This window comes from Helianthus annuus, chromosome 14, assembly GCF_002127325.2.
Source record: "Helianthus annuus cultivar XRQ/B chromosome 14, HanXRQr2.0-SUNRISE, whole genome shotgun sequence".
Lineage (NCBI taxonomy): Eukaryota > Viridiplantae > Streptophyta > Magnoliopsida > Asterales > Asteraceae > Helianthus > Helianthus annuus.
This window is the reverse complement of record NC_035446.2, coordinates 164,336,656-164,357,789: the sequence shown is the minus strand read 5'-3', so window position 1 is coordinate 164,357,789 and position 21,134 is coordinate 164,336,656. Positions and strand designations below refer to the sequence as shown.

Genomic DNA, 21,134 nt, shown 5'->3' with positions numbered 1-21,134 from the left:
GGAGGCTTGAGCAGTAGGGTTGTCGGTTGATGCGGCAGTAACTTGATGCAACGACTTGGATGGCTTATCCCAGACACCCGCCTTAACTCGCTTGTCGTTGATCTCGGCAGCGAGTAGGTAGGTTTCCTCGATCGTTGCGGGTTTGGCGGCGTGAACAAAATCTGCAACGCAATCCGGAAGAGCACGGATGTATTTCTTGATGGTCATGTCAGAAGTCTTGACCTGGTCGGGACATATAATGCTCAGTTGTTTGAAACGGGCGGTAAGACCAGCGTTGTCGCCCTCCTTCTGCTTGATACTCCAGAACTCATCTTCCAACTTTTGGCGTTCGTGGGGAGGACAGAACTCGTCCATCATGATCGATTTCAATTCCTTCCACGTCAGCTCGTATGCAGCGTCGTTCCCGCGCTTGTTCCTTTCTGCGGTCCACCAGTCCAAAGCTCGCGACTGGAAGACACCGGTAGCATTGAGAGTACGGAGATGATCTGGACATCCGCTTTGACGAAGGGTAACTTCCACAGAGTCAAACCAATGAAACAGAGCCGTAGGGCCATCTTCACCGGTAAACTCTTTTGGCCCACATGCCTTGAATTGTTTGAAGCTAAAAGTAGCTTTGTTGGAGTCTTTGGGCGTGATAGTTCGGGATTCCTCAGATGACTTGCTTGCGTTCTCGAATACTTCACTCACAGCCTTTGCTACTGTTTTAGAGAGGATAGCAGCAAAACGACGATCTCTCTTCTCCCGACGAGTAAGACGTTGACGAGGCCTTGATGATGACGACATGGTCTGCAATAGACATCGCCATAGGGCTCAACACAACGAATTCGAATCTCGCACGTCTTAGTTTACTAAAGCTTAGAATCACGTCGCATCTCACGTCACGTAACACATATAAACACATAAACACATGATCACAGAGACACATAAGCACAGAAGCAATTAGAGCATCTAAGCAATTAAGCAATTAGAGCACTTAATTTCCTAAACACGTACGAAATTTTATCACAGAAGCAGTCAGAAAACAGAAACCTATGTCCACATGTCGAGTGTCGTTTGTTTGCATATCGGATAGTATCACACTGTATCGTCTAACTTAGTCGTAGCCTAGCACACTGGTTTTGTTTAGATCACATCTCCAGAGATTTGAATCAAGATAACATAGCAACAAAAGTCACGCTGATTGATAGCAAATGGAGCAATCAACACACCTCAAAGCACGTAAACAGGTAAATCATATAAAATCAACAAAGCAACACTCAAATCGGAGATTGGATTGTCTGCGGCTACTAGACTTTGACTAACCATGGCAATTTAACTATTCGCAGTTGACTTGTTGTCACTTTCGACTCTAGGGGACATGTTTCTGCCTCGATTCTTGGGCATTATGCATGCGCATTCTAGGCCATACTCGTGAGTTCAGGTCGTTGGAGTCCGTCAATTGCCTTGGCGAGATAAAATAGAATCGAAAAAAAAACTGCCAAGGTTAGGGTTTCACCCCTAGCTTAGCAATTTCTTCCTTGTTTTAAGAAAATTTAGAGGAAGTTTTCATCAATTTATGGGTTTCAGCCCCGAATTTGGTATAACTTTCCCCCGTTTTGTTAGAAAATCGCACAAAATAATCGACAAAATTCTGTAATTTAGGCAGGAATTTGCGGGTTTCACTCCTAATCCCGTCCAAATTACAAAATTTGGCTCGGAGTTCGGATGTAATGATAGAATAGAAGGAAACAACATAAAATAAGCACATAAACTTAGTCTCTCGGTTCCTAACTATAGTCTAGGTCTCTAAGACAGCGATCCGGACTAGATCGTGTCTAACCTAATTCCCTATAGTTATGGCTCTGATACCAATCTGTCACACCCCAACCGATGGCGGAATCATCGGGGCGTGGCACTGAGCGAAACAGATTGTTCAGAAGTTCCCACAACAACTATCATACAATTTAGTTTTATAACACGTCCCATACCGTGTCCCAAATAATAACAAGTTATCATAGAAATCAACCAAACAATATGGGAACTGTTCCGACAACTCGGATTCTTAATTATTACAGACCAAAAGTAAATATTGTTTGAAGACCTCTAGACGACTACCGTGGATCTTACTGACTACAGGTGCCAGTGCAAGATCTACAGATAATTATGGCCCTGGAACAGGTACGTGGACACTGTCCTAAGGTCACAGGCTCCTAGAAGTTTATTATTGCCTCGCTTCCCTAGCACGCTAGTAGCTTAAACACCTGTCACATACGTTAAAATAAAAGTCAATACATATAATGTAAAGGTGAGTACACAAGTTTGATATAGCATATAGAGTTCGAATAGTTTACGCATAACCAAGCACGTACACAAGGGCAAACGATGCATGTAAATTATCAACATGGGACCATTGATACCAACGACTTCGGGTTGACTGTCCGAGATAGTTCGCAATACATGATTACCACCGTAATCCATGCAAGTAATTGTCCTTAGCAACCCCCGTGTGAACGGGTGCTGAGTCCAAACTATAGTACTATGTTGCTAAAGCAGGTAGATAGCACTCCACGTGTAAACATAATAAACAGCAATCATTTAGTCAAGTAGCACATGCAAATAGGTTAGCGTTCAAATAGTTTGTGTTGATTGTGAAGTTGATAGTTTACGTATGTAACACCCAAAAGTGCTGAAAGCAAAAAAAGGGATCGAGTATACTCACAGTGATTGATTGTGGATTGAAGGGAGCACTGAGAATAGGTTAGCCTGAATAGTTTGATAACACAACGATGAGTAACGCGGAAAAAGTAAACAAGGGAAACTGGATCGGATGGACCAATCGATCGGACAGCAGTTCGATCGAGTGGGCTGTTCGATTGGTTTGAAAGTCCGTTCGAACATCCATTCGATCGGCTGGCTGGCTCGATCGGCTGGTTCCTTCAAGTGGATTGTTTCTTCCTTTGATGTGAAGGAGGTGTTTGTGTATGATGGTTTGTACTACCTTTCAAGTTGGTCGATCGAACTGCTGTTCGACCGGTTAGCCCAACCGATCGGTTAGCACTTTGCTGTTTTCAAGTATGTCACTCGATCGGTTGGTATGTTCGATCGGGTGACATTCCAATGCTTTGAAAAGTCTAAGTGTTTTAAAGTATAGTATCTCATGATCCGAGCAGTAATGATTACAATCGTGTGGCATAGTCGATCGAACAGTACCTCGTCAATACTACATTTTTGTGAGTTGGTGGGTCTAAGTGCTAGTCGATCGGTTAGCCTAACCGATCGGCTGGCATAGTCGTTCGGTTGGGCTGTTCGATCGAACAGCCTAGCCGTTCGGCCAGCTTCTCGATTTGGTTAACTTATCACCTAACACTTGGTTATTCCCGTTACTTGGTGTGATTTGGAGATATTTTGACTACGAGTTGAACCACAAAACTGAAGTCCCTACTTAGTCTACTGACTCGAGCAGGAATCACCCAACCCGGTCAGAGACGGTTTGGAACCCAAGTTTAACGTTTAACCCGGACTCGGTATATCCTTCGGTAGAACCCGAATCTTGAACCATGTGTTTGTTTAGGTTGATTTGTAAATCGGTTCAAGTCTCGTTTTCACCTTTTTGAGTGTAAAAGAGTTGAAAGATAGATGAAACCCATCTTCCAATCTTTTTCCACCGTGAAATGTTAAGATCTTTGGAAGATTTTAAGTTATTGATGTGGAAATCGGTTAGATCTAGCTTGTTCATAGTTGAATGAAGTCAGAAACATGAAGTTCTTGATGAACACCAAGAACACCATGATGACATCACTCAAGAACACCTAGATCTTGGTGATTTCATGGATGAAATCCAAGTTTTGAAGGATAGAAAGATGGAGAATCGATTAATGAACAAAAACGTACAAGGATTAGAGTGGAATACTTACCGGTTTGAGAGAAATCTTGGATTTAGTGAGGAAGAGTGGCTGGTCGGTCAGAGCTTTCCAAAAGTGGAAAGTTTGACAAGGACAGCCCTATTTATAGGCTTCCAAAAGAGGAAAGGGCCAGCTGATCGAACAGCATCCCTGATCGAGCAGCTGTCCGATCGAACAGCCTGTTCGATCGGCTAGCCTGTTCGATCAGGTTGCCCTGTTCGATCGGCTTGCCTGGTTTTGAGTGTTTTGCGACGATTTTTGATATTTCGACTTCGAATGATGATTTGAGAATGATTGAATTTCGTAATCAAATTACTTTTAGTCCCAACTACTATATCTAACATACAAGCATCCTTACAACCATTTCGGGTTCGATTTCCATTGAGTTTGATTCACCTTTGAGTCTTGATTGATTTGATTGATTTACCACACACTTTAACATCAAAGTAATCATGCACAAGTAACACATAAAGCACACACACACGTATAAAAAGTACTAAAATCCCCACACTTGAGTTCGATGATTGACTTGATTAGCTCGATTATTGGTTGACTAGCTTTATTGCGTTGTTACTTCCTATCATTCACAGTCGATCGTTGATTCACAGTTCGATTATCGGTCGATTAGTTTGATTATACAACACTTACTCCAAATAATATGAAAATCAAAATGAAACTAAAATGAAATTAATCTTTATAAATCTTTAATTCCAATAACAGTCAACACTTGACTTTGACTTTGGAAAACACGGGGTGTTACAGAGTAGCAACCTCATGGTTGCGAGTAGCAACCTCATGGTTGCGATAAATCACGTTATGGTTGCGAGTAGCAACCTCATGGTTGCGAGTAGCAACCTCATGGTTGCGATAAATCACGTTGTGGTTGCGAGTCGCAACCTTATGGTTGCGAGTAGCAACCTCATGGTTGCGAGTAGCAACCTCGTTAACAGCTGTTTTGTGATAATAACTGAAAACTCGAAATTTAAGGGATTGTGGGATAATGTTTCCTGTTTTAATGCTGATCTAAACTTATCAAAATATTTCGAAAATAATAACTGATATCTCTTTAACAGTTTTCGGAATTTTATTAGATAAAAATAAGATCAAAAACAGGAAAAACACCCACTAATCTAAATTATATTCCAAATCTTAGGGAATTTTCGAGTTTTTCTTAGAACATTATGATGAACCCTAACAAAATAAGAACATAATCTGGAAATCCGAAACCTGATTTTAATGGTTTTGTAAGGGATTTCGTGATGATAAGTTTAATCTTTATAATTTCGAGTCGGTTTATCAATTAACAATTTCCGAAAACAGGGATTTCGGTCACAAACAACCCGAAAACAGTTTTTGATTTTAAGGATTAAAAAACTTCCGTTTTCCAGATTTTGATCCAAGAATAATGGATACGAAAACAGAACTGGTTTATCAACATATGCTCTGATACCACATGTTGGATCAGTTCTGTTTAAATGTAATGGAAAACATGAATAATACCTGTTACAGCAGACAGGCCAGCAGAGAATCCAGTCAGAGATGCAGCCATTGAGTTCGACATGATTGTCAGGATGATCTGGTTCCTCTTTAGGGTGTAAGTTATGATGGTGATGAAAACCGAAGTAGGGTAATTTCGGTTAGGGGAGAGAGTCACGAATTCTTGATGTTAATGAGGGTTATGATTGTGTAATGTGTGTAACTGTGTAACCCTTTAACTCTCTAATAAGCCCCTTATTTATACACCCAAGAGGAAACCCAATTAGTTAATAAGGGTAATATGGTCCATCAACAATTACCAACTAATTATTAATAGGTTAATAAATATATTTTGATCTAATATAATATAAATGATTATATAGGCTACAAGATTAAATATTACATTTTATATATTTAATCTCACACCTACTGGTTTACTAATTACACGCGTGGTCCCAAAAGTTGTCAAAAATGCACTCGGTTGGTCCCCTGACCTAACCTCTGTTAAATTTCTCAGTTAACTATGTGTGAAATGACTATATTACCCCTGAAAGCCCAATCATCTTCTTCAACCTCTAACACCCACCCCCTCCTTCTCTGTTCAAGCCCAATCTATCCTCCGATCTCACCACAAACGTTCCAAATCCCGCACCGTCATCATCTTCATCATCCTCATCTTCCTCTTCATATCGCCAATACGTCGATTGAACTCTTCTCCGGTCAGTTTTCACAATCATCGTGCCGGAGATGCTTTCGTCGTCGTCGTTGGAATCTACAGCGGCTCCGAAGTCCTTCGGAAGGTGTTTGAGGAGCGCAGGTAGTGATGTGTCATCGTTTGGATCGTCATCGTCTTTACAGAGCATTGTGGCGTAAATATCTCCTGCATCTGAGTTTTTAGGGTTTTTTTTGTGGTTGATTGTTGTTGTTTTCGTCTTCGTCGTCGTCACTGTGGACTACAAACGTTGAGTAGAGGTCTGATTTTGTCGGTTTTTTTTTTGTATTCCGACGAGATGACGGTGAGTAATCCATATTTCCGGCGAGTGTGTGTGTGTTCGTCGGAGTTTAAACGGTTATGGTCAATACAGTCTGTTCAACGTGAAGAGGGGTTATAATTTGTACTCCTTTGACTTTTGTAAATTGGCTCATACAGTCTTGAAAACATGAATCTATTAAAAGAGAAGAGGAGGTGGGTGTCAGAGAGGTTGAAGAAGATGATTGGACTTTCAGGGGTAATATAGTCATTTCACACATAGTTAACTGAGAAATTTAACAGAGGTTAGGTCAAGGGACCAACCGAGTGCATTTTTGACAACCTTTGGGACCACGCGTGTAATTAGTAAACCACTAGGATCAAGTCTGCAATTTTTGCCAACCACAGGGACCAACCAAGCATTTAACTCTAAATAAAAATGGGAAAAAAAATAACGCCAAGCGAAAAGCAGACGTAAAATCTTTGAATCAAGCACGCTCGTTGCTGAGAAATTAAACTGAAACATAAAACATAGAAAAAAATAACTAAGTCCATTCAGGACTCGCGTGTTGGACGAACTTGTCAAACGCAGAAAAACAGATGTAACGCGATGAGCCAGTCAAACGGGAAAAATATACGAAAAATGTTGAACCCCACACGCACGTTGCGATGCGTTAACTCATAAAATTTAGAACGAAACGAAAAACTGGCACATATGAAAAGTATGGTGGATCAATATTGAAAATAAAAAAGAATTAGGATTAAATTGCAAAAGATGAAAAACTTTGGGTTAAAAGTAAAAAACAAAGGGTCTAAATTGCAAAATTGAATTTATTTATTAATTTTAGACAAAAATAAGTGATATATGTATATTGGTTATTAATTAATATTAATATTAAAAGAATTTATTAAACAAATTTAAATAAAATTTATGAGGTTGAAGGAGAGAATGCCATGTGACATTATTTGGAATCTTTTATTATAAGTTAGATTTTTATTTTCTAAATACATTGGAGGATTTAATCCTAATCGGGTTTGAAGTGGGTTTGAGATAAATCAACATGCTGAAGATAAAGATGGTTTGGTTTACTTATCGACTTGTTAGGTCTAGATAACTAATAGTAGTTGAAGTTAAATAGGTTATGTTTAGTGGGGAAGGTTAAAAATATTCATTGGGGAGTCGGAAGTCACCGAACCTAAAAATTCTATATAAGTAATTTTTTTTATAAAACTGAGGGGTCAAAACTGTATATACCTAAAAAATTCTATACGAAAGGTACATACATAACACTACTGAGCGAAGAGTTCTGGGGGGTCGGGCGCCCCTCCCGGCCCCTTAAAAGCTGCGCCACTGGTTATGTTTATCTAATTGGTATATTTTATTATTTATTTAATCTCCGAGTTAGATTAGAATAAAAAATGAGTTAGTATAAATAGAATGGTTAAGCCGGAGGGTTTGGAGGGTGTCGCCTCTGCCACCTCACCATCAATAGCGTCGGAGGGGCGCCATTGTTAACTCGCCAGCATGGTAACGCGCGTTTTTGGCTTGATCGAGGTAAGTTGGTCAAGATAAGGGGGCGCTATAGGCATTGAGGAACTTTATCCCACACACTGCAAGTTAAGGGAAGGCGTGATAAAGCCCCTTGGTTGACATGGATCTAATGTTGCGCTTATGTGTCGTAATAAAGCTCCTAGGGCTTTATCCCACACCCTCCAGCCTTAGCGTACCGTATGATTCTTTATTTCCGGTTCATTAATAAAAAGTGTGGAACAGTGTGTTCATATTGTGTGTGTTTGACTTATTTTTCAACAATCACCGTAAATATTTCTTCGGATTTTGTTAGTAACAAGAAGCTAGATGATGAAAATCTCATATTTAAAAGGTTTGAATTTTAAACTAAAATGACAAAAATGACCATTTTAGCAGTTTACTTTAAAATGTTGCATGTTTAATAATGCATTACTTAATTTATAAAACCTGTTATTTTAAAGTATTAAAAATAAGGATTAATTATATAGATACACCACCAATGATCTATATATTGTCCTTGTTTTTGGGTTGCTTCTCTGAAAGGTTTTGGGTTCAAATTCAGGCAATGAAGATTTTCATACTAACTTGGTGATATATGTTAATGAAGATTTTCATACTAACTTGGTGATATAGTAACATAATAACTACTATATTAACCTGGTTAGCGACATCCTAACCGTACGCTGTTCAAAAAAAAAAAAAAAGGAAATTCATATATACCCAACCAAAACTAAAAATATCATATATTCCCTTACAAAATATGTAAAATATCAAACATACTTAATTTATTAAAAAAATCGAATAAATAATCATTTTACCCTTCTTATCTTTTAACTTAAATTTTCATATATGTTCATTTTTTAACTTTATATTTTTATATAACACATTTTAAGCTTAAATTTATTTTTACCCGTTATTTTATTTTATTTTATTTTCATAAACAATAGTATTCTTCATATATAAATTTGAAGTTAAAGGTTATATATGAGATTTCAAAGAATGAAAAATAAGAGGAAATCGTCATTTATTAAATGATGTTTAATGAATTAGGTATATATGATATTTCTACTATTTTATAAGAGTATATATAATATTTATAATTTTTGCAAGGACATCTATACATATAATAAAAGAAACCATATTAGGGACACTTGTCATCATATTAGGCCTTCTCTTATAGATAATTATTATTTTAGTTTAATCTATTTTAATTAATAATTAATTATAGATAATTATCCTATTAAATATTATTTAATTTAATATCTTATTGATAATTACTATTAATTTAATCTCTTCTAACTAATTATAGATAACTCTCCTACTAAATATTATTTAGTTTAATCTCTTCTAATTAATTATAGATAAATCTCCTACTAAATATTATTTTGTTTAATCTCTTCTACTTAACTATAGATAATTATTATTTATTTTAAATTTAATGCATACTTCTCATTTATAATATTAACTAGGTTAGAACCCTGTGTATTACATGGGTTGAATAAAATAAATATACTTAGTAATTAATTAATAATTAATTATAGATAATTATCCTATTAAATATTATTTAATTTAATATCTTATTGATAATTACTATTAATTTAATCTCTTCTAACTAATTATAGATAACTCTCCTACTAAATATTATTTAGTTTAATCTCTTCTAATTAATTATAGATAAATCTCCTACTAAATATTATTTTGTTTAATCTCTTCTACTTAACTATAGATAATTATTATTTATTTTAAATTTAATGCATACTTCTCATTTATAATATTAACTAGGTTAGAACCCTGTGTATTACATGGGTTGAATAAAATAAATATACTTAGTAACTACATACGGTTTTTGCAATAAGATATTATTAATTTTTTTAATTAAAATTTTAAATTTGAATCCGGAAGTAATATATTAGTAAACTTAATACACTAATCGAAAGCTAATAACAAACTCGACCGTGAAATGAAACTGATGACCATTTTGATCGGTTTCACGATTTTAATCGAATTGTGAACATCCTTAGTAATAACTAATAAGGTTAATTTGTGTTTTTTTTATAATAAGTTATTAAAATAACTTTTGAAAATATTGTAAAACCACAAAGTTTGATATATATATATATATTTTTTGTTTGATGAAGATATAACTTAATTAGTTTTATTATATATTTAGAGTTTGAACCTGGGTTATAAACCTGGTTAAATCAATATTTAGAGAGAACAAGTATACTTTATATACTTTAATATTTTATTTCTTAATTATTTCTTTTATTTTCTCTTCTTATTACTAACTATTTAATATTTCATTGATTCAACTACGTGTCCCCATAGGTATATAATCTGAAAGAGAGTGAAATAAGAGGGGAAATAAATCTTCGACTCACTAATTATTTTATTATTTAGTATATAAAATTTATTTATTCAACCCGTGTAATACACGGGGTTATAATCTAGTATATGATATTTGAAAGTTTAGTATATACGAAATTGCCCCGAAAAATAATGCAAAATCTAGAAAAATATAAGAGTTAAATGCCATTTTAGTCCCTATGGTTTGGTTCATTTTGGCAGTTTAGTCCAAAGATTTCATTTTTAACCTGTGGGTCCAAAAAAATTTCACTTTTGCCATTTTAGTCTACTGGGTTAACTTCATCCATTTTTTCTATTAACGAGAAGACCAATTCGATCATTTTATATGACTGAATTGCTCTTTTAGTTAACAGAATTACATACAAAATGACCAAATTGACCTTCTCGTTAACAGAAAAAATAGATGAAGTTAACCAAGTGAACTAAAATGGCAACTGTGAAACCTTTTTGGACCCACAAGTTAAAAATGAAACCTTTGGACTAAAATGTTAAAATAGCCCAAACCACAGGGATTAAAATGGCATTTAACTCAAAATATAAATGTGAAACAAAGGAATAGATCTGAGTTAACTTATGTGTGAATTAATGTGTGAAAGTGCAAGTTGTAAGAATATGGGTTTGGTATCACTCAAGAAAAAGACACAAGCAAGATGCCCAATTGTTAAATATTTTATTTAGTAATCAAAATAAATGAATATTTTATTTAGTAATCAAAATAAACTATTGGTAGTCTTGAATATTGATACATGTCTCAAAATAAACGTTAAAACATCTAAAAATTGAGATTAAGAAATCCGAAAAAAAAAAATAATTATTAAAAATAAAAATTTAATAACTCAATAAATGTGAAAAATAAGGATATGCACACATGACACACCTCATTATGTGTAGAATATTATTGGATTGGTCATCCTGGTGCTCTTACAATTTCCTACTCGTGTCACTCTTCCAACATCTAGTTTCTTCCTACAGATCTTTTCATTAAATAAAGTGTAACATTATTTAAATTTAAAACTTATCTAAAGATCAACAAACAAATCCGACCGTTAAGATTCAACTTGTCGCACATCAAGAATTTAAACTACTTTATATCAACTCAAATCATACTTCCCAAAAACACTCACCAACACTACCATCATGCCCACTTCCAAACCCCCATCTCTCCACCCCTTCCTTCTGCTACTAGTGCTCGTACTCGTACCGGCAACAAACGCCATCGGCGTCAACTACGGCACTCTCGGTGACAACCTCCCACCGCCTTCCGAAGTCGCCCACTTCCTCAAAACCCGCACAATCATCGACCGCATCCGAATCTTCGACGTCAACACCGACATCATCAAAGCCTTCGCAAACACCAACATCCTCGTGTCCGTCACCGTCCCCAACGGCGACATCCCGTCTCTAACCGACGCACGCAACGCCCGCCGTTGGGTTGACACCAACATAAAACCCTTCTACCCCGCCACCAAGATCAACTACATATGTGTCGGCACCGAGGTTCTCCACTGGGGCCCACAAAACCTTATTGACAACCTTGTACCGGCTATGAAGGTGCTTCATTCGGCGCTGGTAAAGGAAGGGTTTGATGAGATTAAGATTTCTAGTCCGCATTCGTTGGGGATTCTTTTGTCGTCGGATCCGCCAAGTAATGCTTCTTTTCGACCCGGATGGGATGTGGGTAGTTTGGCTCCGATGCTTGAGTTTTTGAAGGAGACTAAATCTGGGTTTATGGTTAATCCGTATACGTATTTTGGGTATTCTCCGGCGAATGCTAACTTTTGTTTGTTTAAGCCTAACCCTGGGTTGTTCGATAAAGGCACTGGAATAACGTAAGTTATCTACACGAATACACTTGTTAATTTTTTTTATTATTCAGGATAAATACATAATAAATAGCAAGCACTATTTAGGATTTGAATATGTAGGATTTGGAATACACAAAGATAACATATGCGAAAACTAAAGAACACGGGGTTTTAATATGGTTCGATTTAAACTTACTTACACCGGCTACAACTAAATACAACTAGATTTTTTTTTTGCTTCTTTTATAGGTGTTGAAAAATACAATGTTCGATATATGGGGGTGTAAACAAGCTGGGCCAAACTCGATTAACTCGTGCTCGAGCTTAGCTTGATTCGAGCTTTGTTTCTAAAGCTCCCGTTTGCCTCAGTTTGTGGGTAGATTCTTAAGCTTGAGCACAACTCCTTTATTATCTATTAAATATAAACTCCTTTATTATCAATTAATTACTTTATATTGATTGTAGTTATTAGTTAAGTTATTGCTTTATAATTTTATAAGTAATAATAATTTATTATATAAGTATATATTTAATATCTTAAAAAAATTTTGTAAATAACAAGGGCTCATTTAGGCTAGAAGCTGGCTCGAGCTCGATAAGTGAAAGTCGGCTCGTTTCGAGCCAATCTCGATTAAGCTGCCCTTCGACGCCTCCACTTCAATGTGACCTTCTCTACATTTTGGTTACCATACTCTTCAAATCGAAGAGCCTCGTATTGCCCCACTTTGAATTGGCTTTGTTGTCTTAACCAGGCCGACGCCAGGAAAATATCGAAGAGCCTCATATTGCCCCTCGTATTGTCACTTGACAGTCATTGTGCCACCATAAAAGCAGAAATATGTGGCGTAACTATCAAAATATTATTAAGGAATTTTTTTTAATTTGGTGGATTTAACTTTATTGGTTTATTTACCATCATGATATCCCATCGAGTGACATTGTTTTTAATCTGATAGATTTTTATGTATGTATATTTATTTATTATTATAGGTACACAAATCAGTTTGATCAACTGATGGACGCCGTACACGTGTCCATGAAGAAGTTGGGTTACCCAGATGTGGAAATCGTTGTGGCGGAGACAGGGTGGCCATCAGGCGGTGACCCGGCTAACGTGCACGCTAATCCGACAAATGCAGCAGCGTACATTAGTGGGTTGATGAAGAAGGTTAACTCCGGTGAAGGAACGCCGTTAATGCCTAAACGGAAGTTTGAGACGTACATCTTTGCTTTGTTTAACGAGAACTTGAAAGGGCCGTCGTTGGATGAGAAGAACTTCGGGTTGTTTCGACCCGATTTTACGCAAGTGTACAACGTTGGGATAATGCACGCGTCGCAGGTGATTATTTTCTCCGACATATAGTTTGACTATTTTGAAAACTTCATATGATAACTTTGCGGTAACGTTAGGATTTACGTGGCACATGACCAGTGAGCACAGTAGCCGACACACCGAAAGCTGGATGCCCATGTGCGCACGACTCTCGGATCAAAAACCTTTTTTATTTTGTTTTTATATTTTTACAATAAAAATACTATACTATATCAAACATAAAATATATATAAAATGGCTAGCCGCTAGCAAAAAGACATGAAATGCAAATAGAGGGTATATCAAATGCCAAAAGTATTAAATAAAAATCGAAAATTGACGTTAAAACTAATACTTTTAAGTCTTATTAATTTGTTTTGACCATATTAATAGGGGTGGTGTTAAACGAGCCAGCCCGAGCTTGACTGGACTCGAGCTCGGCTCGGTTCAAGCCTACTTATTTAAGCTTAAGTTCGGCTTGCGAGCAAAACCCAAAACTTGAACTCGGCTCGATTTGTTTTGAGAACATCCTCAAACGAGTTAAAAGCTCAGCTCGAACTCGCTTTAGCATTGCTTAAACGAGCCAAAATAGGGATGCGCACAAGACCCATTCAGTACCGGTTCGGTACCGGTATCAATATGCCGGTATGGTACCGATACTTACCGGTGTTTTACCCGTAAATACCGGTACCCGTACCAAATGCTCAGACCTAAACTAAAGCTTGGCTCGTCAATGTTATCTTCATTATTATTATTATATTTTATGTAAAAAATATATTGTTTTGGCTCGAGCCTAAATTAGCTTTGTATTTTAGGCTCGAGCCTAAATTAGCTTTGTATTTTAGGCTCGAGCTCGATAACAAGGAGTTCTTGCGCCTCTGGACTTATTTACACCATTATATATTAGGATGTAGTGTATCATTTTTCATACAAATATTTATACTTTTACTTATTATTATCCTTATTGTTTTAAACTGTATTTTATTAGATGGTAACGACAAAGCTTTATGGCTGGCAGAAAATTGCTTTTGGGGGTAAAGTTACAATATCTGAAACGTCCTTTACATCCTCACGTGATCTTGTAATAATTGTAACGTTACCGTAAATAAATACCTAGCTAAAAGTTGGTGATATTGTTATTTGATAAAATATTAAAAAGCACTTTTGAATTGTAATCCACCAATGGTTTTTTAATAGTTTTATTAATTATTATTATAACTAGTCGAATATCCCTCCGCAACGTTTTATTAATTATTATTATAACCCTAGTCGAATATCCCGGGCGTTGCCGACGGTACGACATGTTATAAATTAAATTCGATTAAAACTATTAGATAAAAAGGACCTGTGGTGAAATGTAGATAAAGACACTTGTGACGGTATATTCGCAAATCACCAAAAAGATACATCGTAAATTAAACTCCATTAAAACTGTGACACAGCCAAATTTGTTACAATTAATAAACAAATTTAAGAAAAAGAATTAGATAAAACTACAATTGTTCTAAAACTAAAAAAAAGTGTAGAAATGTATAACACACAAATTGTTATATATTATTTGTCACTAAACTTGTTTTTTCTCCAATTGTTTGCGTTTATTTATGTTTTTTTCAATATTCCAATATAGTTTTGATTGAAAACAGAGTTATATTCAAAATAAATAGGTGTTCATATCCTTTTGGGAGTTATATTCAAAATAGATAGAAATTTTCATTTTGTAATACGTACATGCTTTTAGAGGAATCGCACGTGGGAATTCCTACTAGTAAATTATTCAAAGGCTGTGATGATTGACGAATCTATCTATTGTACAGGCTCCTTCTCCGTCACCGATAGCAAGCGCCACCGCCGATGGACCATCATCCTCTGGTGGTCCGTTTGACGATGCTCCTTTCTTTAACAAAACTACACCTTTCACCAGCTCACCGGGCCAAGCACCACCAGGTTCTATCGCCGCTGGTCCTACTGTGAATGCTAACGTCCGTGATTCATCTTTAGGCACCACAAACCTGAATTTTGCTGCAAGGTTTGCCGCGATGATCATTTTAGTCATGACTTTATTCGTGTAGATTTAGATACCATTGTTTTGGAGTATGACGGCTTATCAGATAACATTACGGATGTAGTCATAATTTTTTTGTGACATGTAATGTTCATTTTTTGCCCGATTGAGTCATCACTATTTTGGGATATTGCATGTATTAATGTATCAATCAGATAGTTGAGATATTTTATTTTAGCGCGTAAATGCATTTGTCGTTGGCTTTTGTTCCAATGTTTGGGCTTAATTGATTTGGGTTTGGCCACATTTGACATAGTGAACAAAAAAGCCTTTTCTCTTGAGGTGCACATGCTGGTTATTTTCTCTAACCGAGTAACCGGTTCGGACTTTGGTTAATTTTGCTGGTTATTTTCTTAGTTTTGGTTTAACCGGTTATTGCTTTAAGAGATTATTACTTCAACCGGTTATTAATTTAACTGGTTCAGTTATTCACTCTAATCGGTTCGCTTAACATGTGGTTATTTGCGGTTAATTAACCGGCTACTTTCAATAAAATGCTTGATTTTTTTGTTTTTTTCCTCCGGTTAACCGGTACATTGGTTAAAAAGTGGTTAAAAAGGGATTTCTAGAAAGAAATCCCTAACAGGTTACTTCTCGATCAGTAGTAACCATTAATCCCTAACTAGGTATTAACTGGTTACGGTTTCAGTTAATAACTGGTTAATTATGTAACCAGTTATTTTGTGCACCTCCACTTTTCTCACTGCTAAAGTGCTACGTGTAAAATGTTACTACTGTTTTTGGTGTTACATATATTTGCCAATGTAATTCATGAAAAAAGAAACACAATTAAATAACATCTTTGTATTATTTTTTATTTCAGTTTTTACCGTTTCACACTTAAACTTTATGGTGTTATAGTCTTTTGATCGAGAATAAAGAAATCTCAAAATTCAAACCAAGGATATGGTTTGATGTTAAGGTGTCTCTCCTCTGTATTTTTTTAGATGACACCGCAATTAACATTGTGTGTGTGCTTTGGAACCGAGGATAGTGCATGAAGTTGCCGAACCGGTTTGTTATATGCCTCTCTCCAATCAAGACTTTGAAATTATCTTATGGTTTTATCTCTAGTCGCCCTTTAAGGCATAGCATTGAGGCCGAGGGGCCAGCTCAGCCAGCCACAAATAATCAATTCTAGTAACATTGCGCACATAATTACGCGTTGTTTGAACTAAATTGTAGAAAACAATGCACTCGGGTTTTGAACGACGTAGAACATAAGTTGGGTGAATCTCTACAATCTGACCATTTGCCAAACCCTGCCAATCATAAGCCAAGATTTAATACTCTTTCAAAGAAAACCTCAGAAAATCTCAGATTTTAAGAAAACCCTGCCAATAAAGAAAAAGTGTGACGTGTTTGGGTTCATGTTTCTGACATATTTTTCGGGTTCGTGTCAGGTTCAACCCGCAAACACGACCTAGTTGACACAGCTACTATTCTAGTGTCGGTTTCTGCAAGTTTTATGGTAAAACACTTGATTTTTATAAAGTTGTTAAAATGGTTATGGTGAGTCATTCATCACCTGTATGTACCATCAGGCTGCTTTAAGGCTGCATTCAGGAAATATGAAGCAGCAAGGCATCTGCGGAGCTGAAGCATGTCATCTCCACACGAAGATATCTTATGTCCCATTCGTTCTACATTTTCCCGAATTTGACTACAAGAAACCAACAAATAATAATCATTCATCTTGACCAACTCGTAAAATATAGCTTTTTTTTTTTTTGAACGGCAAATTTGGATCACTGACGGACCACTGGAGTATCATCGTGCCACCAGCAGAACCACCCGATCATATCCATCTACACTAGGCAATAATGCCTATACACCAATTCAGAAGGAAACCCAATAAATCTGGGAAAACCCCCTTTGTGGGAATCGAACCCATGACCTAATGGTTATAAGCCTTATCCCACCCCCAAGATACCACTAGGCTATAATGCCATGGGTTAAAATATAGCATATTAAAACTTGGATACAACACTTTTTTTGGGATAATTTCCGTATACCCCACTCAAAACTCGCTATAATAGCATATTTACCCAACAAAAAGATAAGGGTAAAATGGTCATATTATAAATTTAGCTAATTAAAATGAGTAAATATAAAAATTTTAAGTACTTTGAATGTGTAATTTTATGTTAATTTTTTTTGGATGGGTGAATATGATATTAGCCAAGTTTCTTGGGGTATATATGAGATTTGCCCCTTGTTTCGGTTGTCGTAAAAATTCCAAACGGTATTATATGTGACTCAATTGTGTTTCTTTATTAGAGAATATAGATATAGATGAGCATTAACGAACTTGTAAATGTCACGAGCATGCTTTAATGAGCGGTTATTAATGAAGTTATCCTTGCACCATTTCCTCAAATTCTTTTCAGCCTTGTCGTTACCATTCTCGGTCTTGTTCTTCTCCAAAAACTCAATAGAAGCACGATACACGTTAACTAACGTCAAATGGTCTCCCTCTGGGCTTGAGAAAGATTTGATAACCGTCCGTGACTGCCATAAAATATAAGTCAAGATCTTCGACTTAGTACAAATCCAACATAAGTGAAAATGGGAGGAAGGTGGTGCATACCTCTTCTAACTTGTCACGAGCATGCTTTGATGAGCGGTTATTAATGAAGTTATCCTTGAACCATTTCCTCAAATTCTTTTCAGCCTTCTCGTTACCATTCTCTGTCTTGTTCTTCTCCAAAAACTCAATAGAAGCACGATACACGTTAACTAACGTCAAATGGTCTCCCTCTGGGCTTGAGAAAGATTTGATAACAGTCCGCGACTGCCATAAAATATAAGTCAAGATCTTCTAACTTGTCACGAGGAACATAAAAGATGGATTCCACTGATAGCATCGAGACAACAATCAACACTTCTTCCTCCTGTACGTACGAAAGAATATAAGAAACCAAACCCTCATCTTGAAACATGCTTACAGTTCCACAACAATCTCTACAAAAACATAACCAAACTCCACAATCCACCTTCGAAGAAAGCTACAGAAACATAAGCAGCCTCCTTCTCTCCGCAACCAGATCAAGGACACTCCGTAACGGCATACAACTTCACGCTCACATAATCAAACTAGGGCTCCAAACAATCCCACTCATTTCCCACTATTTAATCAACTTCTACTCCAAAACCCAGCTCCCGATCGACTCACAACAAGTTTTCCAACAAACCCACATCAAATCATCAACCACTTGGAGTTCTGTTATCTCATCTTTCGCCCAGAACGAACTCCCGGTTCTTGCGTTACAGTATTTTAAAAAAATGATTGCTTTTGGTGTTCGTCCTGATGATCATATATTTCCCAGTGCTACTAAAGCGGCTGCGATTCTTTCGAGTTATGATGTGGGACGGTGTGTGCATTGTTACGCGGTGAAGATTGCTTATCATGGTGATGTGTTTGTTGCGAGTTCTTTGGTGGATATGTATGCGAAATGTGGGAGGATTGGAGATGCACGTAAGGTGTTTGATGAAATGCCTGTGAGGAATGTGGTGTCCTGGAGTGGGATGATTTATGGGTATGCTCAGTTGGGGGAGAATGAAGAGGCTTTGTGGTTGTTTAAACAAGCTTTGTTTGAGAGATTTGAGGTTAATGATTTTACGTTTACGAGTGTTATTAGAGTTTGCGGTAACACAACGCTTCTCGGGTTGGGAAAACAGTTACATGGATTGTGTTTAAAACTGAGCTTTGGTTCGTCTAGCTTTGTCGGGAGTTCTTTGATTTCCATGTATTCCAAGTGTGGAGTTATCGAGTTGGCTTATAATGTTTTCGATGAGATACCCGTTAGGAATTTAGGCATGTGGAATGCGATGCTAATGGCGTGTGCTCAACATTCGCATACTAATAACGTATTTGATTTATTTAATCAAATGGAATCCAATAACATGAAACCGAATTTCATAACATTTTTAGGCATTCTTTATTCATGTAGTCATTCAGGGCTAGTAGAAAAGGGTAAGCATTATTTCAACCTGATGAAACAATACGGGATCGAACCGAGTGATCAACATTACGCGTCTATGGTGGACATACTCGGACGCGCTAACAAAGTACAAGAAGCGCTCGCGATAATAGAAGAAATGCCGATGCAACCTACAGAATGCGTATGGGGCGCGTTGTTGACCGGATGTAGACTTCACGGAGATACCGAACTAGCAGCGTATGCCGCTGACAAAGTTTTTGAATTAGGCTCGGTGGGGTCGGGTATGTACGTTTTGTTATCAAACGCGTATGCTGCAGCCGGAAGATACGAAGATGCAGCTAGAGCTCGGAAGATGTTGAGGGACACAGGGGTAAAAAAGGAAACGGGATTAAGTTGGGTCGAGGAGGGTAATATCGTCCATACATTTTGTTCGAGTGATAGACGTCATTTTAGATCGAACGAGATTTATAACAAGTTGGAGGAGTTAGAAGATGAAATGGAGAAAATTGGTTATGTTGCAGATACGAGTCACGTATTGAAAGAAGTGGGCGATGAAGAGAAAAATATGGCGATTAGATATCATAGTGAAAGATTAGCGATTGCGTTTGCTTTGATTACTTTTAAGGACGATAGGCCGATTAGAATTATGAAGAATTTGCGTATTTGTGGTGATTGTCACACTGCGATAAAGTTTATGTCGAAATGTTGTGGAAGAGTGATCATAGTGAGGGATAATAACCGATTTCATCGGTTTGAAGATGGGAAATGTTCTTGCAGTGATTATTGGTGATAAAAAAGATATGATGATGTTATTATGATCAAAATTTTGCTCTAATATGATTTATGATTGTTCAAATAAAAACTGTTTAGTATTGAGTAGACAAGTACCAACATGTAGACAAAATGGCATCAACTGTTTTGTTGGATGTTTTCAGCCATTCGGGTACAATTTCATGGACCACTTATGTTGGATTTCAATCCAAATTGTATAGGACCATCACTGGACCGGGCCCGAAAAGAGTTTCGTTAATAGCAGGGAGTCTTTATTTTTGGAGTTGAGACTATTGGCGGCCGGCCAAATAAGTATGAAGTAGTTCTTATTTTTGAATTATAAGAACTCTTGCATTGCTTGTGTTACCCTTTTATCTATGTTTCCCTTATGTTGATTTGAATCTTCTATACTTATTTTCTAGCTTGTAATCTGTTTTGTTTTATTTGTAACTTGCACGTTATGATTGTTAGACCATGTGTAGTGGGGCGTTTTTTTTTTTTTAATTTCAAAAATAACGCCCAAAAACGCCCCCCCCCCCCCCTTACATAGGGCGTTTGGCATTTTTTTTGAAAAAAAAAAAGTTAAGCAGCGTTTTATTAACAACGCTCAACAAACAACTTGCATGAGGATGAGATGTTTGACTGGCCAATGGGAGTGGTCCAAGTGTAAGTTTCATTTTCTTTTTTTTTTAATCATTTTCTCTATAAAAAATAATTGTTTAATGATTGGAAGGGGCGTTATTGGGCATTATTCCCACTACGGCACTTTTGCAATAACCCTCAATAATGTCCCATGCTGACTGGACTGCCACGTGTCGCAAAACGCCCCATGGTGGGGGCATTATTGAGCTAAACCACTACACATGGTCTTATAACTACTTATATTTGTATAATGCTTCTTAAGAAATAAGAAATGGATATTGCATTTTTCAAGTTACTAGTATTTAGTCTAATGTTGGGTATATTTATTGTATGTAAAATCAAGTTTTTGAATTGCAGCCATGTTAATCTACTC

At 36.7% G+C, this 21,134-nt stretch overlaps 3 protein-coding genes across 3 annotated transcripts; 2 read left to right on the top strand and 1 right to left on the bottom strand.

The window, feature by feature from the left end:
* The first annotated feature begins 11,325 nt into the window (after positions 1-11,325).
* On the top strand, positions 11,326-15,617 carry LOC110904739 (glucan endo-1,3-beta-glucosidase). The gene is made up of 3 exons (XM_022150590.2): positions 11,326-12,054; positions 13,021-13,369; positions 15,157-15,617. The coding sequence occupies exons 1-3, from the start codon at positions 11,363-11,365 to the stop codon at positions 15,409-15,411; spliced, it is 1,296 nt and encodes a 431-aa protein (XP_022006282.1). The 5' UTR covers positions 11,326-11,362; the 3' UTR covers positions 15,412-15,617.
* A 947-nt stretch (positions 15,618-16,564) lies between these two features.
* On the bottom strand, positions 16,565-18,346 carry LOC110907761 (pre-mRNA-splicing factor ATP-dependent RNA helicase DEAH10-like). The gene is made up of 5 exons (XM_022152693.2): positions 18,281-18,346; positions 17,995-18,198; positions 17,716-17,915; positions 16,933-17,067; positions 16,565-16,666 (listed from the first exon to the last, which is right to left on the bottom strand). Exons 1-5 carry the CDS (start codon positions 18,344-18,346, stop codon positions 16,642-16,644), a joined length of 630 nt encoding a protein of 209 aa, XP_022008385.1. The 3' UTR covers positions 16,565-16,641.
* LOC110904738 (putative pentatricopeptide repeat-containing protein At5g52630) lies at positions 18,038-20,562 on the top strand. The gene has a single exon (XM_022150589.2). The coding sequence runs from the start codon at positions 18,345-18,347 to the stop codon at positions 20,136-20,138; it is 1,794 nt and encodes a 597-aa protein (XP_022006281.1). The 5' UTR covers positions 18,038-18,344; the 3' UTR covers positions 20,139-20,562.
* The last annotated feature ends 572 nt before the right edge of the window (positions 20,563-21,134 follow it).

What these genes read in the sequence shown, in the direction of transcription:
- LOC110904739 (XM_022150590.2), top strand. Translation starts at nt 11,363, where the DNA reads ATGCCCACTTCCAAACCCCCATCTCTCCACCCCTTCCTTCTGCTACTA. An exon ending in GATAAAGGCACTGGAATAAC is followed by an intron (nt 12,055 to 13,020) that starts GTAAGTTATCTA and finishes TTATTATTATAG; the next exon opens with GTACACAAATCAGTTTGATC. An exon ending in GGATAATGCACGCGTCGCAG is followed by an intron (nt 13,370 to 15,156) that starts GTGATTATTTTC and finishes TCTATTGTACAG; the next exon opens with GCTCCTTCTCCGTCACCGAT.
- LOC110904738 (XM_022150589.2), top strand. Translation starts at nt 18,345, where the DNA reads ATGCTTACAGTTCCACAACAATCTCTACAAAAACATAACCAAACTCCA.
- LOC110907761 (XM_022152693.2), bottom strand. Translation starts at nt 18,346, where the DNA reads ATGTTTCAAGATGAGGGTTTGGTTTCTTATATTCTTTCGTACGTACAG. An exon ending in AGGAGGAAGAAGTGTTGATT is followed by an intron (nt 18,199 to 18,280) that starts GTTGTCTCGATG and finishes ATTTTATGGCAG; the next exon opens with TCGCGGACTGTTATCAAATC. An exon ending in CAGCCTGATGGTACATACAG is followed by an intron (nt 16,667 to 16,932) that starts GTGATGAATGAC and finishes TATGATTGGCAG; the next exon opens with GGTTTGGCAAATGGTCAGAT.